This window comes from Columba livia, chromosome 15 (assembly GCF_036013475.1).
Source record: "Columba livia isolate bColLiv1 breed racing homer chromosome 15, bColLiv1.pat.W.v2, whole genome shotgun sequence".
Taxonomy (NCBI): domain Eukaryota; kingdom Metazoa; phylum Chordata; class Aves; order Columbiformes; family Columbidae; genus Columba; species Columba livia.
Genome location: NC_088616.1, coordinates 10,110,441 through 10,130,538, shown reverse-complemented (window position 1 = coordinate 10,130,538; position 20,098 = coordinate 10,110,441). Strand labels below are relative to the sequence as shown.

General features: G+C 42.4%; 2 protein-coding genes across 3 annotated transcripts in view; one reads left to right on the top strand and one right to left on the bottom strand.

Annotated features, from left to right (window-relative positions):
- The first annotated feature begins 767 nt into the window (after positions 1-767).
- Positions 768-18,809, top strand: CDR2 (cerebellar degeneration related protein 2). Its single transcript, XM_065031113.1, has 5 exons — positions 768-3,083; positions 8,310-8,422; positions 12,782-12,930; positions 13,201-13,365; positions 14,548-18,809. Exons 1-5 carry the CDS (start codon positions 3,005-3,007, stop codon positions 15,413-15,415), a joined length of 1,374 nt encoding a protein of 457 aa, XP_064887185.1. The 5' UTR covers positions 768-3,004; the 3' UTR covers positions 15,416-18,809.
- The window catches only part of POLR3E (RNA polymerase III subunit E), a 29,251-nt gene continuing 27,501 nt past the window's right edge, over positions 18,349-20,098 (bottom strand). For both annotated transcript variants that reach the window (XM_065031105.1, XM_065031106.1), the window contains one exon: positions 18,349-19,191. In XM_065031105.1, coding sequence (XP_064887177.1) covers positions 19,135-19,191 — 57 coding nt within the window. In that variant the 3' untranslated portion in view covers positions 18,349-19,134. The remainder of the gene's footprint in view (positions 19,192-20,098) is intronic.

The window sequence follows — 20,098 nt, the reverse complement described above, 5'->3', positions numbered from 1 at the left end:
GTAAAGTGTCCCATGAGAACAGCTAGCACCAGGAAACCTCTGCCTTTTAAAGCAGAGTGCCTTCATGGTCCTCGACCAGATTTGATTCTATAAGCCAAATACAAAAATACTTCTCTCAAGTATCTTTTTAACTGAGAGTTCATCTATATTTACATTAATTAATTCGGAGATACTTCAGGTTCAAATTTCAGCCTGAGTATGCACACTAACCCCAGAGCTTTACAAGCCGCTCCTTGTCAACAGCCCACCACTTTGCTCCACCACATATTAACAATTTTATCCTAAATGCAATTCTCAAATATCCATCGAAATATTTAGATTATCTGCTCGTTCAGCTTGATAAGCAGATCTATAAGCAGCTCCCTGAGCTCCTCATTAAAATGACCATGGAAGAGGCAGGAAATGAAAACCACGGCTGTTTCCAGCCTTCCTGTGGTTTGCAAAGTGGCTGCAGACGGGCTGTGGTGAGGGACGACGGCACCTTCCTCATCCCCTGGCAAAAGCCACAGACCAGGTACGGACTGGATAAGTGTCTGTTCTGGTTAAGTCAGAATGGAACTGCATTTTTTCCCATCCCCATCACAAAAAATGAACTCTCAAAGAGCAAATGAAATGTAGGTGCATTTTTGTGTATACGTTTAAGATGTACTAATATGAAGCAAGATGCAAACGGTAGATCACTTTACAGGTAAGAAAAAAAAATGAAGCTGACAAAACTTGAACTGAGTTGTTTTGGTTTGTTTTCTTTCTGAAGCAAATTTATTTGTAAGAATACAACTGATTTTTAAGATACTTAAGGATGATTGTGATGCACATTTTCAAGCTTATTTTTCACAGAGCTACAGCTGTAGAGATAACTGCATTTCCAAGTGACAAAGTTTTTCATTTTTGCAAAAAGTTTGGTGCAAAAAACTTCTACTGAGAAACCTAAAATGAAAAATAAGGTTATTGAAAAGATGCCCATTCTAAATGTTCCGTTTTAAAAATAACCTTAGTATGACTGTGAAAGTCATTATGTATGTCATTAACAAGTGTCACCTTTTTTTCTTTTTAAAGAAGTGCACATTCAAGCCTTTACAAATATACTTAAGTGATTTATGTAGTAGATATTAGGGCTTTTGGAAAGGTAGAGATTTCACCTCTGTGTCTCTCTGGAGTCCCTCCATGGGTCTTCAAATGAAGACTTGAGACACTCCTTTTCCTCAAATTCCATGAGCACCAAGATAAATGTGCTTCACACTGATGTTACCAGCAAACTGACAGTGATTTCTCACATCATATTTGGCTCAATTCCTTCCTACACATTAATAATAATAAAGGTCCCCCCAGCTTCAGAAAATTTGAGAATAAGAAGTTTGAAAATCCTTCAACAGAAACCTTCTAACAATGCGCAAACAGGCCTCTAGTGCCATGACTAATTAAAATACCCAACATCTGACACAACTCTTTACACTAATTGGTACATCTGGTCCTGAACCTTGTTTATGAAATAGGTTCAATTAGAAGTTGAGGTGCCACACTTCCTTACCCAGATGATGTGCTCTTTAATTGTACTACAATGAAATCATGCCTGAGTATCCCCTGCCTCAGCAGTCAGCCTTTATACCGAATAGGTTAAAGCACAGGTGTTGACATTTTGTGATTCACAGAAGGCAAATCAGTTTCACAAACTTCTAGTGGTTACGACTGTGTTAATACAGATGAGCCAAAAGAACAGACTGTTTAAGCCAGTGAGACGCAATATGACATTACTTGCGTTTCTCCTGGGGCTGGATGGCAATCCCTAAAATAAATTAGAGCATGAGTCTTAAAAACAAAAGTGGATTCCCAGGCAATGACAAATTTTGAGTGAAGCACACCAGCTGGCATCGTGCGCTCAGCCTCAGACTGCAGTGTAACACTCACAGCCCTGACAAACCGGCTGGACACAAGTATCTTCCTCATCTTTCTTCCATGACTTGAACCACACCAAGACAGAACTAGGAATAAACGCTTTCCTAGTCCCGAGGGCTAATGCCAAGGGGAAATGCTGCTGAGACAGAGAGGAGAGGCCAACAGGGAGCACAGGGAAGGCTGCGCTCCTTCAAGCCCGCGATGCTGCCCAAGCCCTGTAGCACTGTGGCTCCTGGAAGGCAGGGGGCTCCGGGCACCTGCAGGACTGCAAGTCGGGAGATGTTCGCCTGTTAAAACTGGGCAAATCAAGCTACTTTTTTCCTCAGCGGCTCCTTATTCCTTGTAAGGAAATGAGAGAAGCGCTGACCGACAGGCACGCGAGGCGCAAGGATGGCGACGCCCGTCTCGAGCCGCGGCAGCAGCTCCCGCTCACCAGCGCGTGAGGGGATGCGGCTGAGAGGAAGGGCGGCTCAGGGGCCGAGCTTCTCCTCACAGGCACCCCGGTGGCTCCCAGCACGGGGCAGCTAGCAGTCACAGCTTTCCCTACGCCTAGTCGCCGCTGTACCAGCTCTGCTTCGCCGCAGACACACCGGAATAACCCCCAGCAAGCGCTCCCCGCGATTAACCCCTCGGAGCCACAGCAACCACCGCCCCTTCCACAGGCACTAACCCACCTCCTCTAACCGGAGGCTGCGCAGCTGCCTGCTGAGGCGGAGTGTCATTAGCCCGGGACCACCTTCTCGTCGCTCTCATTGGCGGCATGACATGAATTTGCCTTGTGATTGGCTCAGACTCTTTTCGATCTGTCCGCAAGGCGGCTTCCCATTGGCTGCCTGCAGGGGAGGTGAGGGTGTTGTGTTTGAATCGCGGAGAGACGGTGGGTGGGTGGCTGTAGCTTGCCACGTTGCCGCCGGTAGCTTCGCGCAGCCCGACCAGAAGGGGGAGAGGTTCGGCAAAGTCCGGAAGCGCTCGGCAATGGCCGGAGGCGGCTTTTAAAGGAGAGGAGCGGCTGCCGGCTTGCCCTGCCTCGCCGTCGCTCGGCGTGAGGGGACTCGTTCGCGTGGGCGCTGCCGTGTCGTCCTCCCGCCGCCCCGCGAAGGGAAGGGGCGCGATGCTGGCCGACAGCCTGGTGGAGGAGTTCGAGATCCGCGAGGATGAGCCCTGGTACGACCAGCAGGACCTGCAGCAAGGTGAGCCGGCGCGGGGGGCGTGCGAGGGAAGGGGCCGTGGCGAAGAGGGCGTGTGAGGGAAGGGGCCGCGGGCAGCCGCTGCGGGGGTCGGCGGGGGAAGGGGTGGCGGGCAGCGCGGGGCACCGGCACCACGGCGCTGCGGAGCCCGGAGGGACGCGGGGCGCTCGGGCGGGGCGGCGGGAAGGGCGTGAGGGGGCAGAAGCCGGCGGTGAGGATCGCGGAGCGGCGGGGCTTGTGCCGCCCCGCCACTGTCGTAGCCGGGAGCCCGGGCTGCCCTCCCGGCCGCGCTCCCACCGCCCTGGACGCGCGGGCAGGGGGATCGCTGGTGTGGCTGTGGGTTGCAGCCGGCTTTGTTTGACGGAAGGGGCTGCTGCAGCCCAGCTCAGGCGTGCTGGGTCGCTCTCCGCCCGGCGGGGAGGGAGGGCAGCGGCTCTGAGAAGTTGCACCTTGTCGGGACGTCGCCAGCTCTGCAGGGCGGGCGCTGGAAGTAGCGGGCAGGATGCTGCATCGCGTCCTTTTGAACCTTTTATAAGGGCTTCCAGTCGGTGAAGTTATAAATGTAGCTGTGCTCGATTAGCTGTGCAGGTCCATTATTAAAAACTTTGAGTTTTCTTCCTAAAATACACAACTCCGCTATGTGTTTGAATTATATGTACCCAGCTCCTGTATGTCATTCTGTCAATAGGTCTTAAAACGCCACATGCAAGAGGTAAATACTGTTCTCGTTTCACCAGTGAGGGAGGAGTCACAGAAATGCACTGAGTATGATGACACTAAAAATCTACTACAGACATGATATGGAAAGAGTGTGCAATTTCCCTAAGCGCTCGGTGGCATTTACAACTGGTATTTACTTAGTTCTACTTTTTGTTATTAATCCTGAATTGGTGTTAAAAGGACAGCTCAAAGCTGTGAAGTGGCTGCCTGCAAACTTGCTCCAGCCTTTGGCTGGAGTACATTGAAGTACATTAGTTCTTGGGACTGGTACGTGCTACCTTACTATAAACCATAAAGAAAGACACTATTGAAAGCTCTTCCTAGCTAAGCGCCTTTTGCACTGAGATCAGGGATCTGACAGCAGAAACTTTTTCTGAGACAGGAATAGGTCTCTAATTGTATGCTTTGACTATAGAATAGGTGTTTGAAGGCTGTATTTAGATACTCTTTGCTTGAAATAGATGTTTTCATGGCTCTAAGATATAAGCCAATCAATTTAAATAAGATCCTTAATCTGTAGTTTGCTGTCAAAGGGAAGAGAGCTAAAAATTTGAAGACACAATTTAGCAATCTCTTTACTACGTCAGTAGTAAAAACTACTTATGGGGTGGAAGACCTACGACGAGACTTCACAATGTATAGCAACTGACTTCTTGCCTTATTGAGGGTTCTTTAATTTCATTTTTTAATTAAAATGAGTCAAATAATCACGATTTTCTCTCTGATGTGAGCTTTTAAGAAACAGTGTTCCGTTCTAGAGGTTAGTGCGTTTTGAAGGGGATTATCTCTTTACAAGCCTAAACGGAAGTGACTAATAACCTCGCCAAAAGGGAAAGGAGAAAAATAAACTGATGGGCAAGTTGAAATGCAAAGAAGAAATTCCTTACAGGAGTGTTGTTTAAATATTCTATTATAGTTTATTCCTGAAGTCTGAAAGACACTCTTCCTTCTCCTCAGACTAAGCAATACCAATGTATGTAAATAGAGTAGTAAGATTCCTTATCGAGGTCTCTTTAATCTTCTCAACAACTCAAACAATCAGTGCACGTTTAAAAACTGAGTAGGTTTATGAGAAAACTGAGGTTGTAAAACATTAGGAGACACCCTGAAACAAGCTTGTAGACCTAATCAGCCAGTCTTTAAATCTTGAAGTTAGGGTAGGGTTTTGGAAAAGCTTTGACAGTCTTTGTGTGCACCAAAAGCTTTTGCCTTGACAATGGAGGTGGGCTTTTCTGGCACGCCGTTCATGAAAACAGAATGCTCATGGAATTCTTTTAAGGATGGGATCCGCCATCCTTCCTTCTGCAGTAGCCATGCTGTGCTGCAGTATGCTGACACTTGAAAAAGAATTATTGTCTGTGACCACTCTTTTACATCTTGCTGTTAGTCTCTTTAACAGAACAGAGGGTGATCTGAACATGGAGTAGGAAATATGAAGCAAGTAAAAAAAAGTTAAGGGTTTAATTTTACAGCTAAGTAAACTTCAGCCAGGCTTTCTTCTGTATCTTGTACTACTAATGCCATTTACTGTTGAAAATAACAGGCTTATTTTAGATTGAAAATTCCCTGTATCATTTTGTTAGATGGATTATGAAAAAGTAGAAGAGAAGGATTTCGGTACTGTTGTGGGTTTTTTGTTTTTCTCAATTATAGTAACACTGTCAGAAGAGATTGTGGAGAGGCTGTTCAGCATCTCAGAGGAGCAACCATTCAAGTTTTGTTTTGGTTTGGGGATTTCTGATGGAGCTGTTACACACCAGTACAACTGATCAGATTTACTAAAACGAAGATCTTAAGATCTGCGCTATGCAGTTTGCATTATTAAAAACCTCTCTGCTTATATCTTCCTGGTAAAAAGGAAAAATGCTTGTCTGTGACAGAGCTAGCTGTTACTTAACATAAATTTACAAAAGAAAATGCTGGGTGCATCTGGTATTGTAGAGCAACTCTCAGAGAAATGTAAATTAACTTTTGTTTCTATATCTGGAAAACACAGGTATGTTGTACATCTCGCTGTTAAAATTTGCTCTTCAGAGGGCTTATAGGTACTTAACAATATAGAAAAATGGATGCAAAGCAAATTCTTATTTTTCAAAGAGGTCCAGTTGTTTCAGTTCTTGCTTTCTCTGGGGGTAGGAGGTTAGGGTTTTATTGCATATTCCTGAGCTCTTCCATTTGTCTTCTCCCGCTCAGAAACAAATTGCCTTAATTATGAAAGAGCATGCTTCTCTTATAGTAGCTCATTTGTGCTTCTGCCATTCTAATGAACAGAATGAGTCTGTAAATATAATGACATGAATTCTATTATTCACATTGTATTCAAAGTACTGTGTGGTACGTGCTACTTGGTTTTGTAGATGAGGGGGCATGTAGGAATGAAACTATCAACTCCTAAATGTACTTAAACATTAAAACAAACTTTCACTTTGGGAAGGGAAATGGCAGCAAGTAATTCTATTATTTATTACATCTTTAAGGTAATCCTAAATCCCCTCTAAACCTCTTACTCTATTAAAATGAAAGAATGCACTGTTTACTCTTTGCTTTGAATTGTTGACCAGCTTTAAAGATTGTGGCTCCTAGTAAAGATTTGTGTAGTATGAGAACTTGTGAACTGGGACTCCAGTTTAAATAGGATGATAGATTCACTGGATTTGAAGACTACAGTATTCTGTAACGCAACGGAACAAACAGCTTGGTGTTGACTGGGAGTTATTCTGTCCATGGGTAAACAAGGTGCAATCTCTGTTTTAAAATGGGAAAAACTTAAGCAGAACACCTCAAGGTTTCCTTATCCAAATACTTTAAACCCCAGCTCTAGAACAGGCTCTGTTTCTTAACAAGTGGTGTTGCAATGATAAAGCTGTGTGAGGATAAACTCCTAAGCAGAGATCAGTATGCCATGTGGCTCCTGGTCATACATCTTCTCAAACTGTGAAGAGCTCCTATGCACTGGGACTCGTTTTAAATATTTTTTGTGGCATTTATTCTAAGAATCTGACCTTAAGGTAGGAAAAAATGCACTGCAGCTGTAAAGAATGTGTAAAGAATACCACAGCTGTTGTTTTGCCAGAACAAGACATCTACAACTTAATAGACAAATGCTCCTACTCACTTGTCCTTGTACGTCCAAGTTTGGTCTTTGGCTTCTGTATGTGTAGGTGGAGTAATTGTTTTGGACAGGCTGCCAAACTGAAGGTTAGCGCAGACCGATCTTGGAACAGTGTTCTGTCTGTTACAATAACTAGTTGATAAGATTATTGGGAAAGGGCAGGAAGGAAAGAGATAAGTTAAAACAAGGGCATCTTAATCACATGAAAGTGGAATGTATTTGCTGGTGTAGCTGCCACTACCGATGATGCAATATGTGCCTCTTGTATATTAATTTAAGTCTTCTTGAAGTGAATCTAAATTTTTCTTGACTTTTCTTCTGTCTCCGTCCCATTGGTGATGCTAGTTCTTTGTGAAAACTAGCAACGTTGTATGCACACGGGCGAGAGACAACCTGGTCGTGGTCCAGGTGATGGGAAGGAGGTGGAAAATTAGAGGGTTTGAAACCTGTTGCATTCTTAACATGTAATCCCTGTACAGAGTAATTACAATTTTAGCAATAACACAGAGACTGATGCTTTGTCGCGTTATGTTTGCTTTTAAATTACGCGTGTCTTTAAACATCAGAATATAGAATACCTAGCACTACTGATGCTGTTGAACAAATATCAAGCTTCCCTGTAGAAGGAGACTGAGTGTTCGGATGACTTATTTCTTAATTTGAAACAACTACAGTCACTGCACCCTAGAGGTGATCGAGGATGACTGAAGTGAAATTAAGTGCCTGAGAACAAGTGACATTTAAAATGATGTTTCGGAGCACATAAAACAATTCTTGTCTCCTAGGTTTATGAGCTCAAAAAGCAGAATAGCTACATTTCTTTATCAGTGTTATGTCTTTTGATGTTATTTTTTTCACCATAAAAAGCATGTGAAACTTTCATTTAGCACTTTGATCCAGTATGACCTGCGCTCCTCGGTGAAAGGGCAGTGGGGAAGAACAGCAAATGAATTAAGAGGGCCATCAGCCTTGGGCTGGGTTTAGCCTGATGAACATTTACAGGGCCTTTTATGTTTATTCTTCAGAAATAAGAGTGCTGGAAACATGGTGAAGTGCAGCTAACAGACCTTGGGTAGAGAGCCTGTGCAGTACTGGGCAGATGGTGAGAAGTGAAGATGGTGTAGGTGTCTGACCTGTGGCTGAAGGACCAAAAGAGAAACTAAGGAAGCTTCATTAAATAAGAGCAACTTCTAGGTTTTAGGGCTGACTTGTGTTCTAGATGGTACATGAATGTTCTATTTAAGTGTAAGCTAACTTTCTTTTTGGGGTACTGGAAGTAACTTAGAGCCGTTAAAACAGCAATAAAAATACCCCTCGAGTATTTGCTTAAAATACCTTAAAATTAGATTGTATTATTTGCTCTATAACTTAAGTGCAAACATGATTTCTTTGTTTAGATCTTCACCTTGCTGCTGAGCTTGGGAAGACACTACTGGACCGTAACACTGAACTAGAAGAATCTTTACAACAAATGTATGCAACAAATCAAGAGCAACTGCAGGAGATAGAGGTAAATATTTGTGGGATCCAAGTGTTAAAGCATCCAAACCTGCAACATAACAGCACATAAGTTGAGATGTGAATTTCTTGGCATCTGATGGACACTTTAAAGAAAAATACTCAACAATGTTTAACTACCTCTGCTACTTTGAGAATCTGAGAACCTCTGTAGGCTTGATCATAGTTAGAACTTTTTGTCTGATTACTGGAAGCTTTGTGCCATTAAGCTTTATGTTGGATTTGGCTTGTTTAATGCCAAATAACTGGTGGTTTTCTTTTTGTACAGAAAAGTTACTTCAGTTATTTTATTGCTGAGCTTTGCTGATCTTACCAGGTAAAATGGCATTAAATTATATGATGAATAAATTAATAATTTAAATCATTATATGACAATGGTAGTTGTTACCATACTGAAGTTTAAATGCTAGTAAGTGCAGGAGAGAGATTTGAGAAAAATCTGAGGCTATATACTTGCACTAAACTGAGCTGTGGTAAAGAAAACTAAAGTCTATTTCAATAAAAAACAAAAGAAACAATAAAAACCCAACAACAACAAGCAACAACAACAAAAAAAACCCAAACACACACACAAAAGGCAAAGCCAAACACTAAAATAGTATCTAAATACAAGATGTAGTGGATATATTGTTCTGTATTTTCTAGGGTGGGGGAAAAATCATAACCACCCTTTCAAAACCACTCGTCTTTGTGCTGTTTTGTGGAAAAATCTGGCCATTTTTGGCAATTTTCCTTTTTTTTTTCTGCTTCAGTATTGCTCATGTTCTTGCAGACCCAGCATTTGTCAGCATAATGAATTTTTTTTTCCAGCTATTAGAGGGCAATGCATGGTCTCTAATAATTAAATTATTAAATATTCAGTGCTTTGCTGACTGACAACATATTGGAAACGGAGTCAGCATTTCAGTTTGGTTTCGGAGCGAGTCACAGAGAACTGGCTGTGACTGGTATATGCGAGATTTTTACAAAATCCAAGTTCTTTTGTGCAAGCAGCACTTACACAGTTACACATGGTATGTGGCTTTTGTACAGCTGCAACTTAAGACTTAAAACACGTATAATTGGAGTGGTAACAGGTAATTTAAGGCATCCTAAGCTTAATACTTACAGATGTCTAGGTATCGTTAAGGTAGTCATGTTAACAAAAAAATGCAGCATTTTTATTAGGTCATGCACAATTTCTGGGTGCAGGTTTTCTTTTCTTGATAAGGTACTTTTGCTTTCTACCTGATACTTTGGCTATTTCCTGTATTATGTGCTAAATGTCATCTTTGTTATTCTATTAATTCTGTGATACAGTGGTTGGAATGGCTGATATTGATATTAGTGGCACAGCATTACAAAGAAATGTATTTAATGCAGAAACTTAAAATATCTCATTGCCATTAATGTTTTTTATAAAAGATTAATTATTTCTTAAGATTTAGAGAGGACAAACACTTTAAGGTGCTATACAAATACTGATCTACTTAAGGTATGAGCAACCGTGTCTAAGGAAGTGTTCAACAGTTACAACACACCTTTTGAAATAACACAACATAACTTCGCAATAGGTAACTAACCTGCCTCACTGAGTGTAGCTACTCCTTCAGCAGATGTATTTGAATGCTGTCTTGAAATATGGAAAACATATTGTTGCTAAGCAGCATTCATTCATAGAAACAGTCTAGTGCCATTGAAGATGTAATATCCTGTTGGCTTAAGCCAGTTTATTTGCTTAAGCTTTTTTGGTGGGTTAGCATTTATTGACTAGATAAGAGAGCTCAGCAGGACGTGGTCACAGGTGTCCTTCCAGCAGTGATCTATAGTTGGTGTGTCCCAGTGTCAAGTACCTGTATGTTCAGATAACCTCAGACACTGACAGGCTCATTTATTCTCTCGATACCTTGCTTTGCTTAGTCAATCAAAAAACCACATCAGGACTTGTGCAATACTGCTTTTCAAAGGTTTTATCTGATACCTATTTATTCTCTTTCATCCTCTCCCCCAACATGGGTAGGAGCATATATTGGGAAAATCAAATGAACCCCTTCTTCAAATACGCAGAGAACCTCATGATGGAGGAACTGGATGTATTAACTTATTGGCATAAGGGATTGTTACAGGAATTCACTGAAACAAATGCCAGTGAAGTTAGCGTGTGCAATGTGCAGTACTTTTTGGCTGGTAAAAGCAGTTCAGTCAGTTATTTTCAAGCCTGTATTTCTGTCTTTTGTGGGAACACAGGAGACCCCACTGCACAGGATACGTGTGCAAGTGGCATGTTCAGTCTCCGTACTTGGTGTTTCCTAATTTTCTAGTGCATGTCTCTGTAACCTAAAGGTGATCTTGCAGCTGTTCCTGGTGCTACTCAGCTGCATTTTTTACCAGCTTTTTCAGTACAGTGTATCAGAGTAAATCTTTGGGGTTTTTTTCCTATTAATTCATATCTTGTAGGTTGCAAAGTCCAAACTGGCTAAGAAATCATTCTGAAATACAGTACTGCCTTATCTGCACTGAAGGGGAAGGGTCAAAGGCTTTGGGATGCTTAAGATTACATCTAATACATTAAATGCTGACTTATTATGTGTTTTACAGCCTTAGATCATTATATCTGACCTCTGTGCTGACACGTGTGCCACTAACTAATTATTATAGATGTAAAAAATGCTGGATTGAAAGGACAACTTTATTCCTGCCTGAATGTTCTCAGCACTCAGACTTCAGAAATACCGACGCTCTCCTTTTATCATGTGGGAGAACACAGCAAGTCTCAACTGCTGCTGCATGTTAGGTGCTCAGTTACAGGGGAGGTGGAATAAATGTGAACTTGTAAAGCATTTATTACCACATCTGTACTTTGTTTTGGTGGCCTGATAATTCCAGGCCAACTTGACACCAGCACTGAACATCTGGGAGATGTGAGGTGGAGAAAATGGTGCTTCACCTCTTCCATTCATCTGGAGCTTCTGCAAAAGCTCATTGCTGTAAGTGGTAGCATCTAATTCTGGCACCAAAGCCTTGGTTTCTGTGCTTAGCCACACTTGTACTGCTCAAGAAAATCTGAAGATCTCCAGCTCCTTCTGAGAATAACCAATAGGGAAAGTTAATCTGAAATGGGTCACATTGAGATTCTGCTGCTAATCCACGTACTATTTTTGTGTAAATCCTCTGTCATGTGTGCACAGGCCACAAAAGGATCTGGCCAACTGCTATCATGTTGATCTTCTAGGAGTCTGTATGTAGCAGTTACTAGTCCTAGATTAACTTATTATCTGTTCTTAAATTGCCTAAAATGTTAACCCATCAATCTTCTAATGAGGTAAAAGGTTAAGTAGAATATTAGAACTTTTGAGTATCTAACAGGCTTATGTAAAGAGAAGTAACTGCCCAGAAGTGTGGTGGATGTTCCTAGTGGAAGTTTATTTTTCAGTAAGTAGCATGTGGTAATACAGAATACATTGCAAGAAATACATTCTAGGTAAGAACAAAGTATTTCTGATTTAAAGGGTTAGGGTTTTTTGTTCAAGTCTGATGCAAGCTCCTGTGTGGAGTTTTAGAATTGGATCAGCCCTATCCTGGGTGGGACAATATAAGACACTTGTATTACGAGCTGTAGGTGATTGTTAACTGCTCCAAGCTTTCTGACATAATTCAAGAAACTTGATGGTCTGTGTTGTTAATTGTAAAACTAAAGAGGATTAAAATGAAATACTTCATGTTGAGTTGTTGGGTTTTTGGCAGGAGAACTTTTTGGGGGGTTACAGTAACTGGAATAGCTCCATGTGGGTAATTATAGACTGAATTCAATAATTTGATTTTACTTCCTGAACACATAGTAGCCCACATACTGTCTTAAGTGCAACCACAACCTAAATTCTGTTCTGCTGAACGTAGTGCTGCTTCAGACTGGAAAAACTTTGGTCGGTTGAAAAGAAATGTTAATTATGGATAATGCTACCCAATATTTCAGTTTTAGTGCTAAGAAAATTATTGGGTCAACACTGTTGGAACATTTCTGTTGTAGCCCACTGCAGCAATTAGAAGGGCTGTTTGAAGCCCGGATCCACGGCTGTGTCAGGGACGGCTGCAGGACAGACAGTCCAAGGCAGAGGGTTTGGGTGCTGGCTGAGCTGCAGCAGGGCTGGATGAACACGGCTTGTACAACCAAACCAGCCCCGCCGGACAACAGGCTGCTTGATCAGCCTGGGCTCGCCTCTGTGACAGGGCAAACCGAGCTACTGATAGCACCAGACAAACAGGCATTTACCAAAGCAACCACTGGAATCTACATTTCTGAAACTTAGCAGTGTCTCTATGAATGTGAATAAAAATGCAAGTATAAACGAGTAACAGCAATACTGTCTTGCAGTACCTCACAAAGCAAGTGGAGCTCCTGCGTCAGATGAATGATCAGCATGCAAAAGTCTATGAACAGCTGGATGTGACAGCGAGAGAACTAGAAGACACTAATCAAAAACTAGTTGCGGAGAGCAGAGCTTCACAACAGAAGATATTAAGGTAACAAACTTAGACTAGACACCCTTCCCCAAGCCCCAGCTGAGAATATGAAAAAGAGCTGTCCAAGTGTATTTGTGTAGTTATTGGGTGGCTGTCTCTGTCTAGTGTTGTTCTACAATACTGTTAAATTGGAAGGATAATTTTATTTAAAGGTCTTTTGGGTCCAAAGAGCAGTCTTCAGAGAATAAACTACAATATAAGAGGATGAGAAATTCCCATGTCCTTGACTAAACATTCAAATGTTTTAACAGCAGTCCTTCACCTTTTTAGCTTGACAGAGACTATTGAAAATCTGCAAACACACATAGATGACCTGCAGCGACAAGTAGAAGAACTGAAGAAGTCTGGACGAGGTCGGATGAGCCATGAGAGATCTGACCAGCCAAGATCAATGCACAGTTTCTCTTGTTTGAAGGAGCTGTATGACCTTCGCCAGTAAGACTTTTTACCTTGCATAGCAAATATGATATTGCAATTATTTTAAGCAAAGCTTTAAACATTAAGACACAAGCACAGATGTCAAACAAGCTAATAGAAAAACATCTAATGTTGTAGCAAAATACCTGCACTGTGTGGTGTTGCCACTGCTGCTGCCACACTTTGAGACTGCTCCAGTCTTTGTGCCACAGAAATGGCAGGATCTGCTTTCTGTCTTGGAAAGTTCTTTCCCGAAGTCTCCAACCATATCAAATTGTAGCCTAGAAAGCGTACAGCGATTTGTACCCCACTTTCTTCAGTCAGATAAAAGCCCACACACAGAATCTGAAAAACTAACATCCCAAATGCAAAATATTTTCTGTAACTTGCTCTTTCCTTGGATTTCTGTGGATATTTTCTTGACAAAGAAGGCGAGAGTCTTGCAATAGCTTTCCTGAACTTAATCTAGTGAAAATGATGCTTCAACTGGTAAAATGGTGCCTGGAACTGTGGGCTGCTTTTTAAATCTAGAGCAGTTTGACCCAGCTGAACTGCATTAGCATGCCCATCAGGACAATCACCTGGGGTAAAAGCTCAGACCAGATTCAGTCCTAGAAAGTCATTTTATAAGTGAGGCACCTCCACAGACAGGCAGAGCAGGCTCTTGTGGCTGGGCCCTCAGTGCTCCATGGAGGTGGGAATGGAGAATAAATCTGTATATCTAAAAAGACATTATTTCTTGACAACTCAAGTGGATTCCATCAAACTGCCAAAGGCGTGTAGAAATACCAGCCTACAGAATTGCCTTGTCAATTTTGAAGCTTGTTTCCACAATCAAGAGTGACAAAAGTTACCAGATTGGAGTGCTGCAGAAAAAAAATCTGAGCATCAGAAAGCATTGCATGTTTATTTAAACTTAAATTGTAGGTCTAGTTATTGAATAAGCTTGTCTGTAACTTGAAACTGTTAATAAGCTGCCATTCTGCTTGAGCTGGGAGGCTTGATTTGATGGCATATAACTACTTAGAAACTCTGATTACTAAATGGACTGATAGGTTAGTAAAATGACCGCTATGTATACTTGGGGGTGTGTTAGCACACAGTTTAAATCTGTCATTAGTTACCCAGGACAAGAAGACTTTAGAAGGTGTGGGCAGCTGTACTTCCTACATTTGATAAAACTTACGTTTGTTTCTGCAGGTACTTTGTTTATGATCACGTGTTTGCAGAAAAGATTACCTCAATGGACAGTCAGCTAAGTCCTCTAGAAGAAGAAAATGAGAACCTCAAAAAGGCAGTTACAGTTCTGCAAGCCCAACTTAACCTAGAAAAAGAGAAGAGGATAAGAATGGAAGAGGAATATAGTCTTATGGTAAAAGAAAACTGTGACCTCGAACAGAGGCTTGTTGATACAGACTTATATCGGGCTCGGGCAGAGGAGTTAGAAGTGGAAGTGGCTGAAATGCGACAGATACTTCAGTCTGAAAACACATTCCATAATGCAGAGAAATTGGTGCCAGAATCCTTTTTCATTTCATTCAAGGAATCTTTAGAAAGGGAGCTTGGTCAGAGCCCGGCAGACGATGGACTTCTGACTGTATCGGAGCTCGAGAAGAAGGCGCTGAAACGGAGCAGCAGTGAAACTTTCCTAAGCAGCGCTGCAGGGGGAGACATTCTAAGGGGCCACGAAGAAACCTGCATTAGGAGAGCTGAAGCTGTGAAGCAGCGAGGAATCTCTGTGCTTAATGAAGTCGACGCTCAGTATAACGCTCTGAAAGTGAAGTATGAGGAGCTGTTGAAGAAGTGTCAAATGGACGAAGATTCTTTGAAACACAAGGCTGTACAAACGCTGAAGCAGTATGCCAAAGACCTAGATATGGGGAATACCCAGTGTGATCTTGCAGCTAACACTGAAGAATGCACTAATGTGGAGCTAAGTGACTCTCCAACAAATCCTCCTCCTGAATATAAAGCACTCTTCAAGGAAATTTTTAGCTGTATCAGAAAAACAAAAGAAGAAATAGATGAACACAGAGCTAAGTACAAGTCCCTCTTCTCTCAGCCATAACATTGGACACACTGATTACCCATTTTCGGTTGATGACTGTTAGTCAAGAAGGGGAAAAACTTCACACAAATGGCAGAAGCCCCCGATATGGATGTATTTCTTGAGCACTCAGAACGAATGTTTTTAATTGGCTTGTAGACCTATAGTTAACAAGCTACTTAGTTACCCACTAGTTTCCCTATACCTATGTAGTAATAGATTTAATGTTGTTTAGCACTGTCACACAAACTAGTGGTTGTAAAGCAAATAAACATCAGAGCTGGACTGTTACTTTACACCACACTTAATCTCCGGCCAGAGCGGTAACTGACACTAGTTTCCTTAGTCCGCTTCAGAAATAACAGCGCTAAGAAATCTGTGCTGTGCTTCTCAAAGGAATCAGACTAGAGCTTTCCTTTGGTTGGCAGGTGATGCTCTAGCCCTGTAACTTCATCTGTGTAGAAGATGAACAAAAACAAAGCCCCTGACCAGCTTGATTCTGGAGAATGAAGGCAGCTGTCTAGCTGAGCTTGCTTTGGCAGGGAGCGGAGAGCTGGCACAGCAGCTTGCACTGTGCTTGGGTTAAGCTAAAACCATGTTTTTACGTGTACTGAACTCTCCCACAGATTTATATAGATGTCTGCCTACTAAGAAAGGATTTGATGTAAAGTTTGTGTGGCTTTCTAGGTATGGTTTTGTACGTAGGGCACTTTGTCTTAAGGCAAGATACTGTGAATTGACTATGTATGTTATTTGGGACCTACTGTTCTTTGGTGGAATGTCTGCAAAGTACATTTGTATGTGTATTTGGTAAGAAGATAGAAAGTTGCGGTGTAGCTATTTAACTTTAGTGGTAGCATTGACGTAGTGGAATAGCTTTTAGTCTTACATACCACGAAGTCCAAGTGCTTGAAGGAGATGGGCCTGGTAAAACCTTATCATACTGGTTTGGCTGTTGATTCCAGTATCAGCCTGAGTGTCCATGCTGCCTGGGGGTGGGTGGATGGACACAACGGTGCCAGAATGGATCCTACCGAAAACAAGGCACCACGCTCGTGTTCTTCCTCTCCTTCTCCACTCCCTAGTCATTATTTAAATTCTGAAAAGCAAAGAATGTGGATTAAAATGTTCTTTAAAACTGCTTCAAAGTGTGAAGAACACAAAGCCTAAGAGGTGGCGTGGGGGGAAGGTGCAACGAGAGGTGATGTCCTTTTCCTCACAAAGGGTCTCAGAGCTTAAAATGGTCAGTGGTTCTCGGGAATCAGCTTACTGCCTGTTGGAGCTGCTGTTATACCAAAGGGCTGACACAGAATGTCGACAATTTCTCAGCTTTAGCTCAGCTGCTGCTGTTGCAGGTCTGTCTGCCTTACGTTGTACCCTGCCGAGTTGGTGTACAGCTGTCCTTCAGTTGCAGTATAAGACGTAATATTGTGAGAGTTTCTCTAAAACATGTATTGCATTCTGAAAGTTATTTAAGAATGGGAATCTGAATCTTGTGAATATTTTTTCTAAGCAAATAAATAATCCAGTCAAGCTACATGTGTAACTAGTAGTTGTTATGCCCATTTGTGCTAAGCAGGAAACAGTCAACAGCGCAGATGGCACCTCTGTTATCTAGTCTTGCCATCTTTCCTGCACAGCTTAGATGGAGTTCCCATTAAATTTGCATTTTTAAAAGTTACACTAAATAGAAAAGGATATGCCAGTTTGGGATAGGAATCCAGAGGGAACTCTCTCTTCCTGGTTGTGGTGTTTGTCAGTGCTGTTCAACAAGGAGGGGGACACAAACAAGGCAGAAAAGCTGCTGTTGTGCCATCAGGTTAACTGTGTGGTCACAGTTTCCCCAACACTTGTATCCTCATCACCTGGAGCTCTGCCCCAATTCAGATACTGGAAAGCAGTAACCTTGCGTGAGAAAAGCACGACACTGGTAGTCACAAATGATCTACTACTAATAGTCCACACCACTTTAGGGGAAGGGCAACCCACACTGCTGGACCAGAAGACATGTAAAAAAAGCACCTCAGAATCTTTGGTGACATGGGTGATCTTTATGGTGTTTTACATATACAATTTTTATGCTTTAAAAGTATGAAAAATGTTCTTAGATTTCCACAGAACTAATTGATTGTTCTGTAATGTCACGTCCCCTCGACTACCTGTGCCATTGCTAAGTGCTGGCTGTACTGTACTTTGAATTGTACATATTGTGCAATAAAAAGCTCCATGGCTGGGTTCTTCTTTCCTACCTTCTCTCACACTGTGGCTTTCCCAGGGAGAAGCTTCCCAGATGCAGCCATAGGCGACACTACGGCAGCAGGGCTGTGTCAGGGACCAGGACAAAGGCTGCAAAAGCTGCCTGAACTTAAACCACCTCCCAATCATACTTCTGTAGTTAGTTAATAAACTGCACTAGATTATTAATTAAGGTAGAGTTTTAGCAGTTTAAAAATAGGTATTTTCCACAGAAATGTGAAATGCCGTAAGTATGGTAACAATATTCTTAGCCAGTCTTATCTGGATTAACTACCTTAATCTGCTTATTTTAGTCAACAACTCAGCCTTTTCTGAGCATTAAGTAGATGAAATTAATAGAATCGCCCTGAGCTCCTCATGTGATGGAAATTATAGCAACGAGCACAAACAGTAAAGTAACCATGTTCTACAACACTTACTTACAGTGAGATATTCCTTATCTTAGTGCAGCTAAGCTTCCGTGATAAACCTGTAACAAAGAGATCAGTTACTGTACCTTGTGCCACAGGCCCTGAGCCAGCTCCCTCTGGTACTCCTGAAGAACACGATGTGAGCAGAATGATGTAAAGCAGTTTACTATCTACCTCGGAGCCCTACTAAAACATTCCTCACATTTCCTTCCTCTGGAAGCCCTCAGGCTATAAAAGGAGTAGGTGCAGCTTCCACTTCTTCTTGGACAAATACAAGGCGGGGTAGAATTGACCTTCAAGATAAAATTTTATTAAAAACATTACACAAAATAGAGGTTTTACACTGTTGCCATGTGATAACTACAGCTGGATGCTTTCCAGAGGTTGCACTCAGTTACTTACCTTGCTGCATTTGCATACAGTAATGCAAAAAATCCCTCAAACAAACCCCACACCAATAAAAGAAATCCCATAGTTGTTCCACATCTGTTTCAAAGGGAGGTACGTTCCAAATAACTCATTTCACAGACAAGAGGTGAGAACAGTTGCTATGGAGTACAGAGATTTTGTTCCGTGCTCCCTGTCCTGGCATTTCCATGAATATGACGATCAAGGGCTGTAAGGGCTACTACACTGCTCAGACCAGAGTGTGAGCATCTAGATATTTAACAAAAACTGGGATGTTTGTAAACAAATTAATTTATTGGCATTACTTACAAAATAAAGTATTAGACCATGATTTTCCATCATGTCTGTGTCAGTATATCGTTTTATTTTCTTATAATGAAACAGAACGAGAATTGAAATACACTAGAAATCCCAGATTCATCAGGCTGCAGACAGGGTCCCACATTGTCTTCCTCGCTGCCCCTGCACCCAGGCGCCCGTGCAAACAGGCGCGTGAGCGTGCCGGGGTGTCGGTGACCGTCCGTCTGCAATGCCCACGTGCCCCAGAGCAGGTCAGATCCTGCCCCACGCTCCCCAGGCTGCGGCGTTACTGTCTGTGCTGCCCACTTCAGGTTTCCTCTTTCGTCCTGGAGATCCCTTGAAGTAAAGAAACCGCTACCACCGCTGTCAGGACTGCACCGTCCCCTTAAGATACCACATTCCACCGTAGCTCACACAGCAGTCCTGGGGAGAACAGGAAAGTCTGTCAGGTCTCAGCAACCACCGTCTGGCTTTGGGACAACAAATGTGATCGATAACAAGAGTCACCCTCCGGTGCACAAGAGAGCACAAATGCACCCTGAAGACCAGACAGCTTAAATGAAGATGACAAACACAAGAGGGGGAAGGTTGAGAGACCATAAGGAGGACAAGCAATGAAGTGGCAGCGATGGAGGAAAGGTTGTGGGGAGGGGTGAGGACAAGGGAACTGAGGGGCGAACAGCGGCTGAAGCTCAGAGAGAAGGCAGTGGCCACATCTGAAGCCTTTTCAGAAACAACGTTCTGCGACCATGAACTGTCAAACTTCAGGACTGTGCTCTGGCATTCTGACCACACGTCTGCTAAGCTTGCAGTGGGTAAGCACATAGCCAAGGACTTCAGTAAATGGGTTTTCTTGTGGTTCATTTTCTTATTTCTATTAGATGAGCACCAAGTCCCTCAGCTCTCAGCTAGTGGCTTCTCTTTCTTTTGCTCCCAGCCCCCCTTTAGGTAACTCAACCCCAGCTCAAGTACTGCTACACAACCCGTGCTCTGGAGACTAAAGGGAAAAGTATCTTTTTCTCCTGAAGTCTTGGGACTTGCCCATCACAAAAGCAAATAAGAAATTAAGCATGGAAGCTAGAAACATGGTTTGCAGACTTGATCTGCAGATGCAAAAATACGAACCCTGTCAGTCTGTTCCTCTGTGTATAAAAAAGGAGCACACGCGGATGGGGAAATAGCAGTCAAAAAATCCAATTTCATTCAAAGAGGAATACAATCTCTCATGGTTTAAAGCTGCCAGCGAATCTTCTTATTTCATTAAATCATACTTCTAACATTTATTTCAGAAACAGAGATAATGTCACTTTGGTGACAAATGCATTCAAGG